Below are 23803 nucleotides of genomic sequence, written 5' to 3' on the forward strand. Positions count from 1 at the left end.
GTATCTGTGATGTTTGTGATCAACCAGTTGATAATGGAAGGGCTGCCGTACTTTTCAATAATGTTAAAGGCCAGACTTTATAATATAGCTAGATATTACCTTACCAGACTGTTGTACATGATATATAATTTTGAATATAACATTTGGTAGATGTTAATATAATAAATCTGTGTCCTCATAGAGTCAGAAAACAGAAGATGGGGCTCCAGTTTCCAGAGATCACATCAGCCTCGTTTTCCCCCTATGTATCATAATCCCAACCAAGGACACCAGTGGAGAGGCCTTGGGCCTTACTCATCTAGATTTGAAGCTGGTCCTTCAGGTAAAAAATAAATTCATAGAATGGCATCAGACATGCTTACAATTGATGCATATCTAACATTCCTCAAAATAGTAGATACACAGATAAATTCTTTTTTTTTAGTCTTTTCATAGTTTATTAATTTTTTTATCATTCTGCCAAACATAGTCTTCCCATTTTGTTATAATTTTGTATTTGAACAACAGAAAACTATTGTAATAGTCATATATACATATGTCCTTTTAACTCAATCCTAATAAAATACAGGACAGTAATAACACCATTCTGAGTTTTTTCCGTGACTTGGCTTATACTGTGTAAAAGCATTACAGAGTAATCTGGGAAATAAAAACAAGTCCTTTACATCTTACATCTGTAATACAGATGATATCTGGTTTTAATGCAGATGTTAAGCTGACTTGGGCACATAGTAATTTGCACTTTAAATACATGGAGAACTTCACATCTACATTTTAAACCTAAATCTGAAACAGTTGTTGACAGTCTAACTCTATAGACTTTCAAATTACTTCAAATTTATAATTTTAGCCTTTCAAATAGTAGTACTGTGAAAACACATCATTATTTTCCGTCTAAATCATGAAATAGTTTTTTACATTATGACCGTAAAAACTTGTAAATGTTTCAGAAATTGTTAGTGTAACAGCTAACTAAAACCAAGTGCCATTTTCATCGTGAACATAGGTCATGCAGAGCATTCTAAATGTTCCATTATTAAAACTAGGAAAGGGAAAAACTGCAGAGGTTTGGATTTAAAGTTATTTTAGAGATTCACTTGAACTAGTGTAACCTTCAGAGGCTTGCCAAATAATGCCACCAGCTATCCAGCAGAGCTTTCAGATGGTTTAATTCATTGTGCTTAGCAACATTCCATCCTCTTCTCTAAATTCTAGGACAGTATGAAGATAAGTATGATTTCTCCTTTATCAAGTAACAGGCTGTCAGTCAATAAACATTTATTATCAGCTATGTGCCAAGCCCTATGCTAAGCACCAAGTATACAAAGGCAAAACCAAAATTAGATCATCTGTGTATTTATGTTATTGGCATATAACTGAGGCTAAAGAAAAAAAATTTTTTACATTAATTCACATGCATATTGAATTATTTTAACTCACACAAAAAAATGATAGGTGAATTTGCCCCCTGCCCTAAAAGCAAATGGGGAATACCACATTTTCTGGAATCCTGTATCACTGGAAAACATGACATTTGGGGATATAATTGCCATGGACATAGTTTGTTTCTTGTTTTAATACAAAGCAAGATGTAGCATATGTATGTCTAAAATATCATATTATTTTACTTACAATATGCCTGTAATACCTAGTTGTTTTAGATTAGAGGCATCTCAGTGGCCAGGGACAGAGTGTTAGACTTGGAATCCTAAAGACCTGAATTCAGATCCTGCCTCAGACACTTACTAGCCATGTGATCCTAGGCAGGTTACTTAACCTCTCTCCCAGCCTCAATTTCCTGATCTATAATTATAAATTATATCAAGTATTATATTATAATAATGATGTTAATTATTTTAGTAACAGCATCTACTTCACAGTTTTAGTGTAAAAATCAAATGGGATATTTGTAAAGCCTGTTGTAAGCAGTAAAGAGGGGCAGCTAGGTGGCCAGTGAATAGAGTGGCAGGCCTAGAGTCAGGAAACTCATCTTTCTGAGTTCAAATCTGGCCTCAGACACTTACTAACTGTATGACCCTGGGCAAGTCACTTAACCCCGTTTTGCCTCAGTTCCTCATCTGTAAAATGAGCTGGAGAAGGAAATAGCAAACCACTCCAGTTATCTTAGTCAAGAAAAGTCCAAATGGGGTCACAAAGAGTCGGGCACGACTGAAAGAACTGAAAAAAAAAAGAAAGAAAACCACAGTAGAGTACTATATAAATGCCAGTTATTATTAGTATTTCTCTGGTTTGAGCTCCTTACAGATGTAGAGAATCATGCCTTGCAATAAATGTGTGTTGGATTAGAGTGAATCTTTTCCTGAATTACTAAATCAGTATACAGAGACACTGCTAACAACTGGGAAAATCAGGAAAGCCTTCCTTTAAGAGACTCCTGAACTGATCCTTGAAGAAAGCTAGGGATTTTAAGAGGTAGAATCTGGAAAGATAAATAGGAGCCAGACTGTGGCGAGCTTTAAATACCAAAACAATGGTTATGTTCTTTTATCTCACCAAAGAGCCAATGATGATTTTTGAGTAGTGATATCATTAGACCAGCATCTTGGTAATATTAAATTGATTACTGTGTGGAAGATAGTTTGGGGAAGAAAAAGACTACAAGCAGGAAGACCAATTAAGAGGCTATTGCGGGAGGGGCAGCTAGATGGCACAGTGGATAGAGCACCGGCCCTGGAGTCAGGAGTACCTGGGTTCAAATCCAGCCTCAGACACTTAACACTTACTAGCTGTGTGACCCTGGGCAAGTCACTTAACCCCAATTGCCTCACTTAAAAAAAAAAAAAAAGAGGCTATTGCGGGAGTCCAAATGAGAGGTGACTTAAAGTATCAGCTCTATAAAATCTTGTAGAGGAGCTTGGCGGGAAATTGCAGGCAGGATGATCTCAAGTAATAGTGGAGGAGGAAAAAACAAATTTACAGGAAGCTGAGCAAAAGATCAAGTTAAGCTAAATCATGCCAAGAGCATTTAGAGATGAAATTGCAAGGGATACAGTAAACAGGTGGAAAATGGAAAAGATTGTTCAAGGTTAATGTAAGAAACTGTTCTTCTCATCACTAACAGCAGAGCCACCGTCACAAGACCCGAATACCAAAGTCCCCAGTTTGCTGCATGAGAAAGTAGAAGTGGCACTAAGGAAGATCAAGAGGGGCAAAGTATCAGGACTAGACTAAATGCAGTTTACATTCAATCTTGAGGCAGCACAATTTCAAGGTCATTGAGAGATTGGCTCTTCAAAATATATGCAAGATAATAGCCATGGGAAAAAAGATATCATTACTAAAAGCAAATGAGACAACATCAGTAGCCACCAACTACTGGTCTTCTATAGGGATATAGAATAGGAATTCCCCTCTCCCTACAAAATCTTTATGAAAATAATCTACATACGTATCAAGGGCATCCTTGACAAAGGTATGAAAGGGAACAGATCTGCCTTCATAAACAATATTCCACAGCAGACGCCATCTTTAAAGTTACCCAGTTGACTCAATGGTGCAGAAAATAAGATTTCCCTTATAGTTATTGTTTAACTATAAAAAGACTGCTGATCCCATAGAACATAAAGCTTCTCTCCCAACAGCTGTCTTCCATGTATATGTTAAAATTATCACAGATTACTTGAAAGATACTATAGATGATGATGACCCCCTGATTATAAGAATCAAACAAAGCATAAAACTGGGAGAACCATAATCACCAGAGATATTTGCCTTTGTCATGAAGGATTCCCAGCTCAGAAGCCACTTAGAAAAGGAATTCCTTGTAGAGACAGTGAGGTCCTCCAGATATTCCTGTTGATGAGTGACATTAGGCTCACTGATCCAAGAGAACATTGCAAAGCCTCCTAAATAAGGTAAATTTTCACTTGAGAGACAGTTTGACATATTAGATTGAGGGCCGTACTTGAAATGAACATTACCTGGGTCCAAGTCCTTCCCCTGGTATGCACTAGCTATGTGACCATAGGCAATTCACTTAACTTCCCAATACCCAAGGCAACTCTTTAAGGCCATAAGTTAGAGAGAAGTTTCTAATCTGCATTGATGTAGAGTTTTTCCACACCAGGAGTTCCTCACAATCACAGGTTCAGACACTCCCCTCCCCCCCAATTTTTTTTTCTTCTCCTAAAAGCATTCAGCCTAATTGTCTGAGTTTTGGAGAGGCATGAAGGAGAAGGGAAACCAAGTATATGAAGAATATTTATTACCCAAGTCATGATATATAGTTGGATGGACAACCCATATATTCATCGTTCAGGCATAGCAAATAGACATTCAACTGGACCCATTATTGAATAGAAGAAAAAGAGCAGGATGGATTGTACTTGGGAAATCATGTGGTGCTTTTAATGATCCCAGGCTCCTCCTTGAAGCAAAAGCCCACCTTTTTAACAGTAGCATTCTTTGTTGGAGATAGAGGCTATATTTTAGATATCTCCTCTTTGAGAAGAGGAGAGATGGAATATTGTATAAGAGGAACATCTTTTAGTTTGACTAGAATAAAAGGTGCATAAAGGGGAGTAATATACGGTAACACTAGAAAAGTAAGTGTGGATGTTAAATTGTAGAAGGTTTTTAAAACCAGACTTAAGGGGGCAGCTAGGTGGCACAGTGGATAAAGCACTGGCCTTGGATTCAGGAGGACCTGAGTTCAAATCCAGCCTCAGACACTTGACACAACTAGCTGTGTGACCCTAGGCAAGTCACTTAACCCTCATTGCCCTGCAAAAAACAAAAAACAGAAAGCAAAACCAGACTTAAAAATGGCATGTTTTATCTTAAAGGTACTAAGAATCAGTGAATATTTTTGAATAGAGAAGGACATGGTGAGACCTGTTTCTGCAATAATAACTTGGCAGCTATGTGGAGGAATGGATTGGGAAGGGGAAAAAGCTACTGGAAGCAGAGAAAGCATTTAGAACTCTAATGTACTAGTGTGGGGGAGAATTTATGAGAACTTAAACTAGGGTAGAGGCTGTGTAAGTGAAGAGAAGGGGACAGATGTGAGAGATTTGTGGAGGAACAATCAGCAAGACTTGGGAACTGTTTCAGTATGAGTGGTGATGGAGGGAGAAGAATTAAGAATGACCTCAAGGTTGAGAACCCACATACCTAGAAGGGGGTGCCCAAAACTGGGGGCGGGGGGCAGAGAAAAGAGATTTGGAGGAGAGCTGGATTTGAGGAGAAATATAATGAGCTCCATTTTGGACATCCAGACATCCATATGCCTCTGTGTCTTCCAAGTAGACACGTCCAGCAGTTACTGTGCAAGCCAAGTCATGTAGATAAGTGGTGCCAATCACAAATAGAAACAGACCCCTGCTGACCACATATTGAATTAGAAAGCCACAAATTAGCTGTGAGTTTGATATCTCTGATGTGAATGACCTGGGGGGTTCACTGTAGCCAGTCTTATCTCTATATCCCTAAAATTATCCTTATTCAGTCTATCAACATGTAGTATCAGAACGTACAGTAGTATGTCATGGTTGGCTTCCAAGAGTTTACTGGCAAATGCTCCTCTATCCATTCACTTTCCTAGAGCAGAAAAGAGAGAGACCACCATTGTGTTATATGTGATACAGGAATAATTTGCTCAATTTGTATGAGATTGGGAGCTTCTAGAGAGAACAAAATCATTTGTCATTATTGTTCTTTTTCCTTTAATAATTCAATTCAGTGACGTGACTATTCTCAACAATACAATGATCCAAGACAATCCCAAAGGACTATTGATGAAACATGTTATCTACCTCCAAAGAGAACTGATATTAATGGAACAAACTGTCATTTTTTTCTTTTAATCGAGTTTTCTTGTATAAAATTATTAATATGGTCATATTTTACATGATCGTACGTGTATCACCCATATCTGATTGCTTGCTGACTCCAGGAGCAGGGAGGGGAAGGAGAGAAGGAGGGATAAAAATTGGAACCCAAAACTATAAATAAAAATGTTCATTACATTTTAAAATAATAATAATAATTCAATTCAAGCCTTAAGTGCCTATTTTATATACAAGGCATTCTGCCAAGTATTATAAAAGGTCATCATAAGTTGCTTATGATCGATGGTCAAGTTTATATTTACACATACACACATTCATGCATATATGTGATTGAGTACATATATATACACACATACATACATAAAACTTCTTTTTAAATTCTCGGTCTTACAGGCTGGTGGGACTTCAGACTAATCAAGAGTGCTCTACCAGGGTTCATTAAGATCATGGCCTTTATTCTACTTAGTGCATGCCAAGCTTCCAATATCTTCCCAACAGTTTCTTATTTTCCTTTTAAAAAAAAGGTTTTTGTTATCGATATATTTTTTTGATACAACAGATACTAGCCAGCAGATACTCGGACAAACCTGCCACACACAGTTTGTTTCTGAGAACAGTTAAGGGTGTAATAGGGTGATTACAGCCAGGAGTACATCATTTAGCAGTATATATGTGAATATTAAATTTACCAACTATTAAGAGAAATCATGGGGTGATGGATGAGTCAGGAAAGCCCAGGTTCATTTTCTACCTGAGATACATACTGGGTTATGACCAATGGCAAGTTACTTAACCTCAGAGGCAGTCTAGCTAAGTAGTTAGGAATGCTGGGGCTTGAAGTCAGAAATTCAAATCCTGCCTATTGAGTGGGTGGCCCTGGGCAGATCACTCACTGCATTCTCTGAGCTTCAATTTCTCCATCTGCCAAAATGAGTATAATAATAGTACCTATTTCACAGGGTTGTGAGACTTAGATGAAAAATATATGTAAATTGCTTTTTCAGCTTTAAAAACACATTGTTCTTGTTGTTCTTTGTTGTTCTTGTTGTTAGTCTCCCAGGCAACTTTTTGACACAGTTGCTGATCTGTGCCAGTGGAGAAAATTTCCATATCTAGAATTCCCTACACTAGTGAAGTCAGAGCTGGAAGGAAGGAAGGAAGGAAGGAAGAAGGAAGGAAGGAAGGAAGGAAGGAAGGAAGGAAGGAAGGAAGGAAGGAAGGAAGGAAGGAAGGAAGGAAGGAAGAAGGAAGGAAGGAAGGAAGAAGGAAGGAAGGAAGGAAGGAAGGAAGGAAGGAAGGAAGGAAGGAAGGAAGGAAGGAAGGAAGGAAGGAAGGAAGGAAGGAAGGAAGGAAGGAAGGAAAGAAGGAAGGGAGAGAGGGAGAAAGGGAGAGAAGGGAGAAAGGATAGGGAGAGGGGGAAAAAGAATCATAGAGAAAGGAAAGGATTTGTGTTTTAATTTTAATCATTTATTAGCACTATCTGTTATCATTTGATCTCACTTGTTTTGGCCCTTTAGTGTTGTTTTTATTTCCAGTAATTTCTTAATTACTTGCATATGTCTACAATTATAAATCATCACACATTCCTTTACTTTTATCTGTTGCTCATACCCAGTACAGTTTTCTAGTAAACTCTCCAAAGGGTGATCCCACTCAGAAATAGGAAACCTTCAGCAAGAGTCTCAGCTCAGTCATTTTAAGTTCCAAAAGCAGTTCTTAGCTGTGCGGCCTGTTGCAGAAACCCAGATTATAAGCAGCCATCATTTCAGTAGAGTGGCTCTTGAACCTAAAGTCGGATTCACTGATGGTGGTTGTTTCAAACACTTAAGAGTATTACATGCCAATTAGTCCTGTCTAGTTAATGAAGTATAACAACTTCATTATCAACAGAAATATCACGGTGTTCACCTTATTATCAAATATTTATTGCACCCTTACCGAGTAAATGTTGTACCCTGGGGCTACAGAAATCTAACTCAAATACTCAACGTGGTTTGCTGTTTTTCAGTTATAGAAAATTCACAGAGAATTGAAAAGTTGAACTCTAGGAGTTAGGAAGGAAAGGATAGGTGTCAGAACCTTTAAATTCATTGAATAATCTCCCTCTTAATCTTTTCTCCTAAAAATTTAATTGCATTTCCAGTAGATCATTTTTTAGCCATCATCTCTGTGGGTCTTTGCCCTTCCTAAGTCTCACTACATCATATTACCAAGTTTGATTTTTAAAAATGTCAAGAGGGATAACTGAATTCTGAGAAACATTTGTCAGATGTGGGCCTTGGTGCCAACAGGGCTTAGGTGCTTTGGCTGTGGCAGGAGGGGTCAAGTGTTGTCTAAGGTGCTCCTCTTGTTGCTTAGGAACAATAAAACATGAATGACCTCAGGAGCCAGAATCAAGGGCTTTGCTGAACTTAAACAAGTAGTGCTTTGAATTATGAAGAAATCTGGTTTTATCCTATTGGGAGATGGGTAACAGTCTTGATACAAAAGAATATCCCTGGGATGATAGTGCAGGTTAAAGTACAGGACTGGAAATTTTAGCTCTTTGAGGTCATCAGTTTGAAAGTAAAAATTAAGCTATAAAATATTAGGTTAGTCTAGTTTCAAAGAGTTTAGAAATGCAGGAGGGGCGGCAGCTAGGTGGCACAGTGGATAAAGTAGGGGCCCTGCATTCAAGAGTACCTGAGTTCAAATTCAACCTCAGACACTTGACACTTACTAGCTGTGTGACCCTGGGCAAGTCACTTAACCCCCATTGCCCTGGAAAAAAAAAAAAAAAGGTATTATACAATAGAAATGCAGGGAGATCCATAAACCTTGTGTCAGGAAGGCCAGGGAGCATTCTACTTGTGTTTTCCCATGTAACAGTGAATATAATATTCTTTTTTCCTGTATTTGTTTTCTCAATTCAGGTAGCCTATATGATACATATTATATGGAATATGTTGTTAGGATAAAGCAATGAATATTTTGTTCAAGAAATTTTCTGCTCTAGTTTTAGCTTCTGTAAAGAAAGTCTTTTCTGAAAAGTACGAGTCACCGTGTCACCTCTTGTTGAATTTTGCCTACCTCAGTGCTCTTGTCCTCTGGGCTTCTTTCTCAGCAACGTTTCATAGAATTCACAGTGGGAAAGCAAAGAAGCCCCAGATTCTAGGCTGATAGCTATATTCCTAGAGCAGTGGTAGAAGTGGGGTTTGTTTGTGCCAACAAAAGAGCTAGTCTCTCCTCCAAAATCAACATAGTGGGGTAAAAATAGTTACCCTTGGATGGCGAGCCCTCTGAGGCTCTGAGCTTTCCAGTTCCTGTATTGGTAAGGGTTAAGCCTGCTCCCTTTGGCTGGGTAAGGAGAATTAAACATGAAAAATCACAGGCCTTGGATGGTCTTTCCTGGCCGGGTGGGACCATTCCTGCAAATGTGTGGCTATCTTCCATTGTTAAGCGAGGCCTGGCAGAAAACTTACTCCCTGTAAACAATGGTAACCACCGAGGTGTGAACTCCATCATCCCTATTAACCTCGGGAGTGTTAAACATCAAAGCCTACTTAGAACTTTTTAAATGCTAACCGGTGGTCAAAGAACAAAACTACAGCTGAAGTGAGAAATGCTTAACCTTTTCCCTGCTGTTAGATACCTTTGCATTGGCCAGCTGGTGATAAATGATCTGTAAGATCCCACACATGGTAACAACCAAGTCACCGATCTTCCTGTGGATTTTCGTGTTTCTGCTAATACTTTAGTACGTCGAAGGGGATTTATGCAGACATGTTTATAGATCTCGATTGGCCGTGGTCACAGGAGATTGAGATAGTATAACTGAAATGAGTAAATCACTTGCAAACCTCATGTTAGGCCATTTTTTTAAACCTTATTCCTTAACAGCCTTTTGCCAGAGATGCTAACAAGTGGCAGTTTGTTGGATTTAAGTTTCCCACCTCCAATACAACCCCTGGTGGAGGTGTGATCTAGCAGTGAAAACAGCCAAAAGGTTGTAACCCAGGAAGAGAGAATATGTTGGATAACTACCTCTTGAATTAACATGTGCCCTGTAAGACTTGTCCTTATATATTAAATTTTAACTTTCACTAAATCCTTCCGTTGATGTGTCTGTCACACTGTTTTATGGAAGTTGACCCTGGGTTTTCAAAAATCTCTCTAAGCTCTACTAAACTGGAAATCCTTTTTAATATGGGCCCAGGCGCTATGTATCTGCTGTCGATGGATTATTAGCATAACCAAGCTTGGAGAAGCTGACTAGTCAGAAAGTCACTGGCTTTTTAAAAATTTCACCCTTTTTATTCAATCTACATCTTGGTGTTCCTTGAAGTTTGGAGCTTTTATGCCAGAATTCTCTTCCAAATACTCCCTATCAAGAAAGCAAAAGGTGACTGAATTATAGGAATGGAAAGAAGAAATACTACAGGAACCGTGGAAAGCCGCACATTGGTTTTTTTCCCCTACTTGGCAAAATTTCTACCTGAAAGCCATCTGCATAGAGATTTTCAGTTCCAAAAGTCATTGGCAGCAATAAATGTCTAGATATAATGCAGATGGTTGGGATTGGTGTTAACAGGAACAATTTTGTCTATGTTTCCTAAAGGGAAAAGCTTCAGCTCTACTCTTTCCCCCAACAGCTCTATCTCTCTTAATGAATTGCTTCCCACTTTATAGATCATAGGATAATGGGGGGGGGGGGACGGCGGCAGGGAATGATAGTGACTGGTGGCAACAACTGAAAGGAGAATAAAGCACTGCCCTCCAAATACATGCTTTTGGTAAATACTCAGCTATGTGTTGTTTTTCCTAATTGAACTATTTTGAGTGATTGAATTATAAGGTTTGGATTTTTTTTTTTTTTGGTACATATCTCTTAGGTAGAGGATATAGGTCAGAAGAGCCAATCCAGAAGAGAAGATTCCAGCACACTCCCAGGTAAACAGATCTCATCTACTTTAAAAAAATAAATAAAGTATTATTCTTTTTTCCCATATAAATATTTTATTATTTTCCAGTTACATTTTTTTTTTTGGTGGGGCAGTGAGGATTAAATGACTTGCCCAGGGTCACACAGCTAGTAAGTGTCAAGTGTCTGAGGCTGGATTTGAACTCAGGTCCTCCTGAATCCAGGGCCAGTGCTTTATCCACTGCTCCACCTAGCTGCCCCTTTCCAATTACATTTAAAGATAGTTTTCAACATTTGTTTTTAAATAAATTATTATTCTAGGCCAAAATGCAATGGTTCTCACTTAAACTCTGGGTCTCACTTTCCTCATGAGTAAATTGAGGAGGCTGGACTAAGGGATCTCTAAGGTTTCGGCTTAAGTCTATCCTTTTATGACTTTTTATGATTTATGTTTTAGAGCAAAGCCTTAAAAGCATTTAAATATCATGGTCAGGCAGCTAGGTGGCGCAGTGGATAAAGCACTGGCCCTGGATTCAGGAGGACCTGAGTTCAAATTCGACCTCAGACACTTGACACTAGCTGTATGACCCTGGGCAAGTCACTTAACCCTCATTGCCCCACCAAAAATATATATATATATATATATCATGCTCTACCAACCTATGTTAATTAAATAGAAACTAGGTAATGATTTTACCAAAGGAAAAAAAAAATAGTTGGGACTCAAACTGGAACTCAAAAAGCCACTGATCGTATCAGTTGCTTCAGAATAAAAATGAAAATAATTCAATTTGCTCCTAATCATTTGCAGAGCTACTGAGTCAATATTTGCTAACTGCTTTCAGATCTTTAAGTGAAAAGAGCTAGGCAAATACCTCGTAGTGATGTTTGTTTAGTATTTTCTGTTTTCCTTTCTAGGATTTTTGTTTACTATATGAATTATATTAGCCAGTATTCATTGAAGGCCTGGGCAGATTTTAAATATTATTCCTTGAGCCAGTTTATAGTGTGAATTTTAAACTGTTTTCACACAGGCTTCAACAATGCTATATATTAAAATCTTGCCAACAATTTCAAGTGACTTAAAAGCAGTGATAGCAAGTAGGGCAATATATAATCACTTTACCATTGAAACTTGCCAACCCACAATTATAATAGAAATACTGCCACAAACCTTCATAGGAGAGAAAGGGGAGTGTGGCTTACCTTCTCTTAGTGAGAATGGGTCAGTAAGGTAGCTAAGCCAGGGTCATTTACTCCCTTATAGAATTTAGCCCAAGCATCTTTAATACTGAAAAAAAAAAAGGAAGACTGGGATCGCTACAAATTATATAATGAACCTGTAGCATTAGCAGGCCTTCAGCACGTATTTCTTCAAAAATATATAAACTAGGTCTCTTTGGAAAGTAAATGGGTACTATCACCATGTGATGCTAGTCCGTATTTGTATTTATTTTTAATATTAAATGTATTCCCCTGGCCTTTTTGCAAAGGGTTCAAATACATATTTTGTTTAGAGCTAAAAGAGAAGTGTCAATCAGCAAATCTCAGAAAGCCATCCTTAAATTCAGTGTCTAGCTCTAATGAAGGAGTTTTAAGTTATGGGGCGGGGGGGATATTATTATGGTAGCATTAAGAAGATTTAAAGGCAATTTAAGGTACTTGGTAGATTTACTTATCTGGTTTAGAATATAAAATACATGTCACATTCATACAGCTTCCACTATATTTTATACTTTGTCATTGTACTAGTCTGTTATTGCTTATAAATTCATTCAAAACAGTGCCTTTGCAGTCATTCATAAATAAAATTGTTCATTTTAAATTGTTTCGATAACATCTTAAAACTTGTCCTGGATATATGAAAGTGTTCTCCACATAATACAAGGTGACCCAGATTTATAGAAAGAAATCCACTACAAAATATTTACTCTCAGTAGCATCCTTACTGATGGCAAAATCATTAAAATAATGCTGTCTGACTGGTATTGTTAAGGGGGAAAAACAGCTAAATAGAATCTGTAAAAATACAGCCAGGAAAAAAAATTTAAGAAAAAGCATCCCATTAAGCAAAAGCCAGATGATCGTTTGTCGGGGATGGTATAGAGGGAATGTATATGTACAGTTATCCCTTCCTCATCACAGGGGTTAGGGGCACAGAGCCCCCCACGTTCTGGACAATCCACGTAAAATGTTTTGGCTGTCCCTTCCTGCCAGAAAAGAAGTCTGAATGTTTTCTGTTTTCTTTTATAGGGTTTTCATAGTACCTTATTGTAAAATTTGGATTAAGTATTTGGCCATAGGCTATATGCAAGTCAATGTTAAGTAAAAGTACCGTAGGAAAGAATTTTTTCTGTGTCGTCTGCTGACCTTCACATGTCATCTCTGGCTTCCATAAAACTCCCTCCAAAATCCCATTTAATGGATTATGCCAACCCACAATATATTGAAACCATGATGAAGAAAGTTGAGATGGGGAAGGGATAACTGTGTTGGTCAAAGACCCCTCAGGTCCCTTCCATCTCTAAGATTCCACAGTTCTAAGTAACTTTGTCGTTTAAGCAACTAAAGGATGTTCTAAAAGTATTGTACTTATTTTAACGTTATGCTTTATCAAGTCTCCTTGAAAACTTTCTTCACACAACAGGGAGATTATTTTTTACTTCCTATCCTAAAAAAGAGAATGAAGGCCTCCACCTATCTGCTCCCCGAGTGCTTGTTAAGAGAAGCAACATGGGGGCAACTAGATGGCACAGCTCTGGATTCAAGAGGACCCAAGTTCAAATCTGGCCTCAGACACTTGACACTTAGTAGCTGTGTGACCCTGGGCAAGTCACTTAACCCTCATTGCTCCATCAAAACAAAAACAAGAAGAGAACCAACATGAAAGAGTGGATAAATGACTAGCCTTAGAGTCATAAATACTTAGGTGAAAGTACTTCCTCTGACACATAGTAACTGTGAAACCAGGGGGAAGTCACTTGGTTTTTCAGTGCCCCTGATAACGTCAGGAGTACATTGTATTTGAGTCTCCTGGTTATCTGTGTTGATAGAGGGACTCTACACACTGGGAGTTCCCTACACTAACAAAATCACAAGTTGAAAGCCTGCCACTGCTCCCTTCCCCAAAAAAGTGGGAGTGCTTCACAATTGCTAGGGCTAGAATAGGGGTTAAACAAAAATTATCTGCCTTTCTCCATATGAGAACTGATTGCTATAAAATATTTACTATGAGTCATCTCACTGCGACTCATTTTCTGTTTCTTATTACTTATTTTCTTTTAATATTTGTACACTAAGAATGGATAGTGGCGTGTTGATGTTGTCATCATCATTATTGTTAAGTGAAACACAGGCAAAGATAGAATTCTGGTTCTGTGATACAGAGTCAGGCATGAAGTACTTCCAGTAGAAAACTGGAAAACAAGCTGTTGAGAAATAGTATTAGAAATCCTGATTTATAAAGCCATTAGGAGACAAAGGCTTCAAGATGTATCAGGAAAAAGAACAGTGACCCACCCTGCCTCCCCCCACACACACACCCACAATTCCTCCAAAAAGATCTAAAAAATGTACCAGACAGAATCTTAATCGGGATATCCAAGAAAAACATCACAGTGAATTATTTTCCTAGCTCAGGTCCAAATAGACAGACAGAAAGGTCTGTGGACTCTGGGGACAACGTTTAGCCAGAAGTGTGTCACGTGTAGCATCCCAGAGCAGAAGGAGGTTCTGTATGCACCAGAGCAAGAAGAGGTCCCAGATTCAGCCTAGAGGGGCCTCGGCTGTGTAGGATGCAAGAAAAGATGTCCATTGTTGCTCACTGCCCAGTTCCAGGTCCCAGATCCAGGGCAGACTAAGGAGGAGACGTGCCCCTAAGAGTGGTATTCCAGGATTAAGAGTGGTTACTGGGCACAGCTAGGTGGCGCAGTGGATAGAGCACTGGCCCTGGATTCAGGAGGACCTGAGTTCAAATCTGGCCTCAGACACTAAACACTTACTAGCTGTGTGACCCTGGGCAAGTCACTTAACCCCAATTGCCTTACCAAAAAAAAAAAAAAAGAATGGTTATAGGCCCTGGGCTGTGTACCCAGCAAGGAGCATTGAGAAGCAAGTTGAGAAATAATCAGCATCTGTGTGGCTCAGAGCTCAGGAGCTCTCACTTCCAGCTTCTAGACCATTCTGAAGGTTGCAGAAGAATAACCAAGGCAAGAACCCCAGATCCAAGGGAAGCCTAATACTGTTCTATCACTGAACTAGCAGAGCTTTCCAGCCATCTGATAATAGCTGAGTCCAGCAGCTGTCTACTGGAACTCCAACCAAGAGCAACTCTACAGGCCTTTTGTTCAAGCCCAAACTCAGGCCAGGAGAGGACAGGGAACTCAAACCAAAGCTCAAACTGGGGGACTAGCAATCACACGTTACCCTGTATCAGACCACTTTGGGAACACTGAAAGCTTCTCTAACCCGAGATGTCTCTGATATGCTGGAACAGAACACTCAGTATCCCAAGAAAGCAGTGACTAAACCAGCCCAGACATTCCCACCAAAAGTATGCAGAGCCTGGCCCTAAGACTAAGTCTGAAGTTAGGAATTAGGCTAGATGAGCAAGAAAAAAAAAAAAGACTCCTACCATAAAAACTATTATGGTAACAGGGACTCTCGAGATACAAATGCAGAAGAGAATGACTCCAAAATATCTACAAGCAGAACTTCAAAGTAAAATGTAACTTAGACAAAAATTCAACCAGAATTCTTGGAAGAGATAAAGATTCTGTGACCTCAGGGTGAAGTGAGTAGAGCTAGGGGAACGAACAGCTTATACAATAACAACAAGATTGTAAAGAAAAACAACATTAAAAAACTTAAGACCACCTATCAAAGCAGTGACCACAAGAGACCAATGATGAAGCATGTTACTCATCTCCTCACAAAGAAATCATAAACTCAAGTTGCAGGAAGAGACAAACATCTTCAGCCATAGCCACTGTGTGGATTTGTTTTGTTTGACCATGCCTTTCTGTTACAAGGATTTGTTTATTTGTTTTGATTGGTTGTGGGCTTTAGGAGGAAGTAGAGGAGTAGGAGAGAAATGAGGGTAGCAATAGTGATGCCAAAATAAAAGGAATGTTCCATTTAAACTTTTTTAATACACAGAAGAAAAGTTCAAAAGGAAGCACAGACTAAAAACTTTGAAAGTAACACATTGCGAGGAAAGAATCTTAGCAACAGATTTCTCAGATAAAGGCCTCATTTTTCAAATGTGTAGGGAACTGAGCCAGATTTATAGGAATGAGAGCTGTTTCCCAATTGATAAATGATGGAGATGAACAGACAGTTTCCAGAGTAAGAAATCAAAACTATCCGTAGTCATATGAAAAAATGCTCTAAATCACTAATAGAGAAATGTAAATTACAACTCTGAGGAGCCACCTCACACCCATTGGATTAGCTAAGGTAACAGAATAAAATGACACATGGAGTAGATGTGGGAAAAGAGGTACTGTTTGGTGGAGTCATGAACTGGTCCAACCATTCTGAAAAGCAGTTGCCCAAAAAGCTATTAAACTGTGTATGTCCTTTGACTCAGTAATATTGCTATTAGGTCTATACCCCAAAGAGATCAAAGGAAAAAGAAAAGGATACATATATACAAAAATATTTAAAACAGCTCCTTTTGTGGTAGCAAAACATTGGAAACTGAGGGGATGCCCATCAATTGGGAAATGACTGAACAAGTTAATGAATTAATGGAATACTACTGTGCTGCAAGAAATGATGGAGATCCAGAAAAACCTATCAGAAGGACTTATATGAACTGATGCAAAGTGAAATGAGCAGAACCAGGAGAACAATTTATGCAGTAACAGCAATATTGTAAAGATAATTAACTGTGAAAGATTTAGTAACTCTGATTAATGTAATGACCTACCACAACTCCAAATGACTCATGATGAAAAATGCTATCCACATCCAGACAGAAAACTGTTATACTCAAAGTATAGGTTGAAGCATAATTTTTTCCTTTCTCTCTCTTTTTTGGTTTGTTTTGCTTGATTTCATATTTGTAATAGGTTTTGCATTTCTTGCCTTCTCAATGGGTCAGAGAGGGAGAGAATCTGAAACTAAAAATAAATTTGAATTAAAAAAAGTAATGTGTTATATTTATTATACATGTTTTTAAAAAACAAACAATGGAATGGAGATTCATGGTTTTAAATGCAATACTCTTTGTGTTTTACTTTGTATATGAAAATATTCATGGTATTTTTTGCATTCATTAAATTTAGAATTTTTAAAATACTCTTTTAAAAAATAATAATCCTTTTCCCTTTTCATTGCAAACATTTCAGACAGTCACATCAAATCCAAAAAAGATCTAAACAACAGGGGAAGGGAGAGAGAGAATATTGATTTATCTCACACACACACACACACACACACACACACACCCTAGGAGTTAGGAGACCAGATAGTCTCAACTCTGCCTCTCATGACTTCAGCAAGTCAATTAACTTCGCAGGGCCTCAGTTTCCTCATTTGTAAAGTGGGATGGGAACTCAATGGTGGGAATATAAATGATCTCTAAAGTTGCCACAGCTCTAATAGGCTACAGTTCTCTGAGTTGGCCTAGAAGTTTGAAAGACTCATACAAAAGTTTTTGGCCTTTAGCTTTGACTTGTGGAGAAATGTTCCCTATCCTTCAAGGAAAGAAGTTCCCTTCTAGTTGTTTCTAGCTTTAAAAATAAACCCATTTGTGTCTCTGCACTTAATAAACCCAAATATGTATAGCTTCAGGCATCAGCTTGTATTCAAATCCCATCTTCCATTTTTAAAACCGTGTATTCCCCAGATATTTTAATACCTTTGTATTTCCAAAGTATGAAATATCCTGATTATAAACTTCTTGTAATTCCTTTTCTTAAAAATATTTGCATGCCTAACTACTTTCATATGGGTCACACAAATCCTATGGAAATCATAAGTTTTGGAACTTGGTCATTTTCCCTTCCATTTTTAATCATTCTTTGTTACAAATGCCTCAGTCTCCTACAGTTTCATTTACTGCTCATTTGAAATTTCGAATGCTTTCAAAAGCTTATTTTCTGGAGTTTCCATTTATACATTCTCAGTGTACACCTACCATTTATTTCATGCTCATTAAAAATGCCACCTATTAATTTCTTTAAATTCATTTTTTCTAGATAATCATAGTCTCTGAGCCCCATGCTGCAAATAATATGTGTGCTCACTGAACACAGGCTTATAAATGGGCCATTTCATTGGCATAACTTTTCTAACATTTTCACGATCCGAGTGCTTCACACTCTTTATTAACTGGTCAGGAAAGTAGGTGTTCTCATTAATCAAAGAAGGAGAGCATGGAACAATAGAAAGAACACTGGAGTGGGAGTCTCTAAACATGGGCTTTTGTTTCAGTACTGCAGTTAACTGGCTTTGTGACCTCCTGGAGCAGCTCACTTATCTCAGAGAGAAGTTGTTTGTCCTTTGTTCTCAGAGGACCATGACATCGGGGTGATGTCATGACTTGCACTGAGTTAGATTTAAGTGAGGGAAGGCTGTGCAAGGTCACCAACCTCACCCTCTCCTCCAGAGCCATCTGGGTCCAGTGGCAAGATAGATATCAGGATGATGAGTGAGATGAGCAGAACCAGAAGAACATTTGTACACAGTATCATCAACATTGTGTGTTGATCTACTGTGATGGACTAGATTCTTCTCACCAGTGCAATGGTACAGAAGAGTTTGAGGGGACTCATGATGGAAGGGGATCTCCAAATCCAGGAAAAAAAAAGAACTGATTGAACAATACTATTTCTTTTGTTTTGGGTGCTGTTGTTTTTCTATTTTGAGGTTTTTCCTCATTGCTCTGATTCTTCTCTTATAACATGACTAATGCAGAAATATGTTTAATGTTACTGTGTGTGTGTGTGTGTATATATGTGTATATATGTATATGTGTGTGTGTATATATCTGTATATATATGTATATATGTGTGTGTGTGTGTATATATATATATATATATATATATATATATATATATATATATATATATATATATAAAACCTATATCTGTCTAGGGGAGGGAGCAGGGAGGGGAGGGAGGGAGAAAAATCTGAAATTGGAAAGCTTGTATTAACAGATGTTGAGAACTATCTTTACATGTAACTGGAAAAAAATAAAATATTTTTATCAGAAAAAAAAAGATATATATCAGGACAACTGGAGATGGCCCAGAATGTTTAAGGTTAAGTGACTTGCCTAGGGTCACACAGCTAGTAAGTGTCTAAGGTGAGATTTGAACTCAGGTCCTCTTGACTCGAGGGCCAATACTTTGCACCAACCGAGTTGCCCCTTCAGAGATAAGGACATTGGATATGATATCTAAGGTACCTTCTGGCTTTTAAGTTCCTCAGCTACTCAATGCTTTGTGATCTCATTAATGTGGGTATCCCCCCCCTCCATTGATGTAGATTACAACCCAGGCATGCCTACCCAACCTGGTGACTCTTGGCCATATCCTCTCATTAGTTTACCATGGAAGGTTCACCTCATGTGTTGAAAGCCTTCGTTGGGTTCTCCTGACATCATAGGGACACCATTGTATCTCAATTAGTCATCCCCCACTCTCACCCATCTTGAGCAAGCACAGTGAACCAGTCACTTAACCCCTTCTGTCCCTCTTAACACCCCCTCCTCACTCCTCAACTTCGATTTCCTTTTTTGGAAAATGAGGGAAATAATGTCTGTAGTACCCATCTTACAAGCTTGTCTTGAAGATAGTGTATATATGGTGCTTTGCAAATTTTAAAGTATTAGATGATGATGATGATGCATTCATTCATTCAACAGCCCAATGTTTTGTTGAACTAGTTATCTTACCGCTTTTCTCAGTATTAACACAGACTCCTGCTCTCCCCAAAGACTTTACTATAAGCGCAACTGCTTGAGGGCTTGACTGTCAGGAAGTCTGACCCATTTCACTCTACACACACACACACACACACACGCACACACCCCTTCACATTCATTCTTCAGTTTAAAATTCTAGTATGTCTTATTTTGTATTGATTGTTTGTGTTCTAGATGGCCTAGATGACACCATAATGCTGCTGGGATGGAGCAGAAATGTTTTACAGATGAAGATGACATTTTAAAACATGGGAATTGAACAAAGAGAAATATACCTGTTTAATTCTACTGTCTGTAAACCAAATCAAAAAAGATTATTTAGAAAAGATGGTGTTCACTTAAAAATAGCATTGTATTTGTGTGGTGTCTTCTGTATTCTGATCTGTTGGTCATTGTCATTAAGTAAAAGTATATAAATTTTTTTCCAGCAAGCAAGATATGACAAAAATTGAAAGGAAATTACCAGTTTATCCATTCAGATTTGGGGTGAGATTTCAAATTAAACTTCACATTAAAAGCCCTTTCCTGGGGCAGCTAGGTGGTACAGTGGATAGAACACCGGCCCTGGAGTCAGGAGTACTTGAGTTCAAATCCAGCCTCAGACACTTAACACTTACTAGCTGTGTGACCCTGGGCAAGTCACTTAACCCCAATTGCCTCACTTAAAAATTAAAAAAAAAAAATTTTTTTTTAAAAAGCCCTTTTCTTCCTATAAGTCATTTCTATACAGTAAAACATCTGGAAAGACTTGAATTTAGCCACTGCTCCCTCTGTGGTGGTAGAGCAAAAAGAGTGATAATTCTGAATGTTCTTTATCACCTTCAAAAGTTTTTATAACATTAATGGGAATGATCTGTGATTTACAGCCAAGTATGACTTTAGTAAGTCCTAGAGAGTTCCTTGAGGCAGATGAGGTAAAGTGACTTGCCTAGGATCACTCAGCTACTCAGTGCCAGAGGCATAATTTGAACCCACAGCCACCTGAATTCTAGCCAAACCCTTTGCAGCACTATGCTGCTGAGAAGTATTTAAAAACAATAACAAATAGAAATTTACCTGGAAAGTATGATATTGACTCTAAGGACAGTGTAGATGGCATAATAGTGTGAGTAGGAAAGTTTTTAACAGTGAGAATAGTAAAGAATTATTTGTGAATATGATGCTGAAATCATCTCTCAATCATGGCTGTTAGGTGCCCAGAATTGTGCTATATGTCATGGGAAATAAAGTATAAGGCATGGCTTCTGCCCCCAAGAAGCATACAATTTAGTTGAAGGAGGGGAGTAATCTTAGTACTAGTAAAAGCAACAATTAGGTGAAAATATATAATTAAGTGATTTGTTATTTGGAATTTAAGTGTTAAAGAGTTTGAGAAGGAAAGATCACTGTAAATTGGAGTAGTCAGGGAAAATATTCTCGTATATGATAGGATTTTTCACTTTTCATGAAGATATTTTCTCTTTGAGGCAACAGAACTTAAACTCTTGAGTTCTCCCTACCATTAGAAGAGCTAAGCTCCTTTGTGTCCCCATGGAAGGTTAAAGACACCGTGAGGGAGGAAGGAAAAAATAGGAGAGGATCAAAAAAGAGAGTAGAAGAAGAAGGAAATAAGGACAAAATGAAAAAGAAAAGTGGAAGGAAAAAAGAGGAATCTGTGGTGAGCAGTGGTAGAATACATCAGGCATTCCCTGATTAATGTCTATGAAAGTTCCTTCCCATTGGCCTAAAAATTATATCTTCACATAACTGATGGACTTTTAAAATTACATCCCCAATATGAAAGAGGGTAGTCTAACAGTACCAGATCTCAAACTGTATTATACAGTGGTAATTCTCAAAAACAATCTGGTATTGGCTAATAAATAGGTTGATCAGTGGAATAGAATAGGTACAAATTACACTATAGTAAATGACTATAATCTAATATATAATAAACCCAAAGATCCAAGTTTTTGGAACAAAAAATTATTTGACAAAAACTCCTGGGAAAACTGGAAAACAGTATGGCAGAAACTAGGTATATAACAACATCTCACACTATATACTAAAACAAGGTCAAAATGGGTATCTGATTTATACATAAAGGGTGATACCATAAGCAAATTAAAAGAGCATGGAATAGTTTATCTGTCAGATTTATGGACAGAGAAAAATTTAGGGCCAAAGAAGATATAGAGAATAATACAAAATGTAAAATAAATAATTTTGATTATATAAAATTAAAAAGCTTTTGCACAAACAAAACTAATGTAACCAAGATTTTAAGGAAAGCAGAAAACTGGGAACAAATTTTTGAAACAAGTATCCCTGATAAAGAATTCATTTCTCAAGTATATAGAGAACTGAGTTAAATTTATAAAAATGCAAATCATTCCCCAAATGATAAATGGTCAAAGGATATGAACAGGCAGTTTTCAAAGAAATAAAAGCTATAGTCATATGAAAAAATACTCTAAATTACTATTTACCAGAGACATGCAAATTAAAATAACTCTGAGGTATTACCTCACACCTATCAGAGTGGCAAATATAACAAAAAATGAAAATATTTGATGCTGGAAGGGATGTGGGAAAACTGGGATGCTAATCCACTGTTGATGGAGTTGTACATGGATCTGACCATTTTGGAGAGCAATTTGGAATTATGCCCAAAGGGTTATAAAAATGTGCATCCCCTTTGATCCAGCAATAATACTGCTAGGAAAAAATAAAAAATAAAATAATAATAATAATACTGCTAGGTTTATATCCCAAAGACATTCCAAAAAAAGAGGAAAAGACCTATTTCCACAAAAATATTTCTAGCAGCTCTTTTTTGTGGTGGCTAAGAATTGGAATCAAAGGAATGCTCATCAATTAGGGAATGGCTAGACAAGCTGTGGTATATGATGGTGATGGAATATTATTGTGCTTTGAGAAATGACAAGAAGAATGATTTCAGAAAGGCCTGGAAAGACTTATATGAATTAACATTTAGTGAAGTGAGCAGAACCAGGAGAACACTGTGCACAGTGACAGCAATATTGTTTGATAAAGAACTGTGAATGACTTGACTATTCTCAGCAATACAGTGATCCCAAAGGACTAATGAGGAAGTATACTATCCCTCTCCAAAGAAAGAACTGATATTGATTGAACACAGACTGAAGCATATTTTTCACTTTCTTTTTTTTCTTGTATTTGAGTCTTCTTATGCAAAATTACTAATATGGTGATGTTTTACATAATTGCACATGTATAACCTAGATTTGATTGCTTACTGCCTTAGGGACGGAAGAAGGGATAAAATTTGGAACACAAAACTAAATTAAAATGTTAATTATTTTTTTAAACTACATCCCCATATTAATACAATTAAAAATGAGTAATTTTCATAATTCTGTCTATGAATACTCCATACAAATTGTACAAGTGTTTTTAATTAGATCGCAGAAAGATCTTTCCTCCTGCTTCAGTTCTTAAGCAGCTCTACTTAGGATCATAGATTTAGAACCAAAAGGACCTTAAAAGGCCATTGTGTCCAGTATTACAAATGACAGTATTATTTTTTATCTGATACTTTTGTTCCATTAAACCCAATAAATCATCATTTTTTTTTCAAAATAACTGCAAGAAGACCTTTTTAAGGTACTGAGTAATAATAGATAAGTTAAAAGTGTTCTTTGCTTGCTTTCTTTCTTTCTTTTTTGGAGGGCAATGAGGGTTAAGTGACTTGCCCAGAGTCACACAGCTAGTAATTGTCAAGTGTCTGAGGCCGGATTTGAACTCAGGTCCTCCTGAATCCAGGGCCGGTGCTCTATCCAGTGTTCTTTACTTTCTGACAGTATCTAAGATAATCATAATGACGAAATAGACCATGATGCCAGAAATGGCTTTGTCAGTTTTAATTTAGCTATTTGTGGTATGTTAGGAAATAACATGTAAAAAACAAAGTCATCAATAAATATTTCTTTCAAATAATGTATTATCAAGAGTTCCTATCCTTCCTGAGCTGACTTCCCTGTGGAATTTTAGTCCACAAGCCCTGTCCTATCCATCCTTTCTCTGATGCCTTTGAAATCTTCCCAAAATTTTAAGTGTTTGCCTCTACCCAACTTTCCACTCAATTATTAAGGTGAAATGACCACTTCTGCAATCATTTCCATCCCAGAAACAACC

The 23803-nt window shown here is 37.6% G+C and overlaps 1 protein-coding gene across 1 annotated transcript in view; it reads left to right on the top strand.

The window, feature by feature from the left end:
* The window catches only part of FAM120B (family with sequence similarity 120B), a 136108-nt gene extending 114575 nt beyond the window's left edge, over positions 1-21533 (top strand). The window contains exons 10-12 of the mRNA XM_043962356.1: positions 182-322; positions 10682-10739; positions 19820-21533. Coding sequence (XP_043818291.1) covers positions 182-322; positions 10682-10739; positions 19820-19832 — 212 coding nt within the window. The 3' untranslated portion in view covers positions 19833-21533. The remainder of the gene's footprint in view (positions 1-181; positions 323-10681; positions 10740-19819) is intronic.
* Positions 21534-23803: the final 2270 nt, after the last annotated feature.

This window comes from Dromiciops gliroides, chromosome 4 (genome assembly GCF_019393635.1).
Source record: "Dromiciops gliroides isolate mDroGli1 chromosome 4, mDroGli1.pri, whole genome shotgun sequence".
Classification (NCBI taxonomy): domain Eukaryota; kingdom Metazoa; phylum Chordata; class Mammalia; order Microbiotheria; family Microbiotheriidae; genus Dromiciops; species Dromiciops gliroides.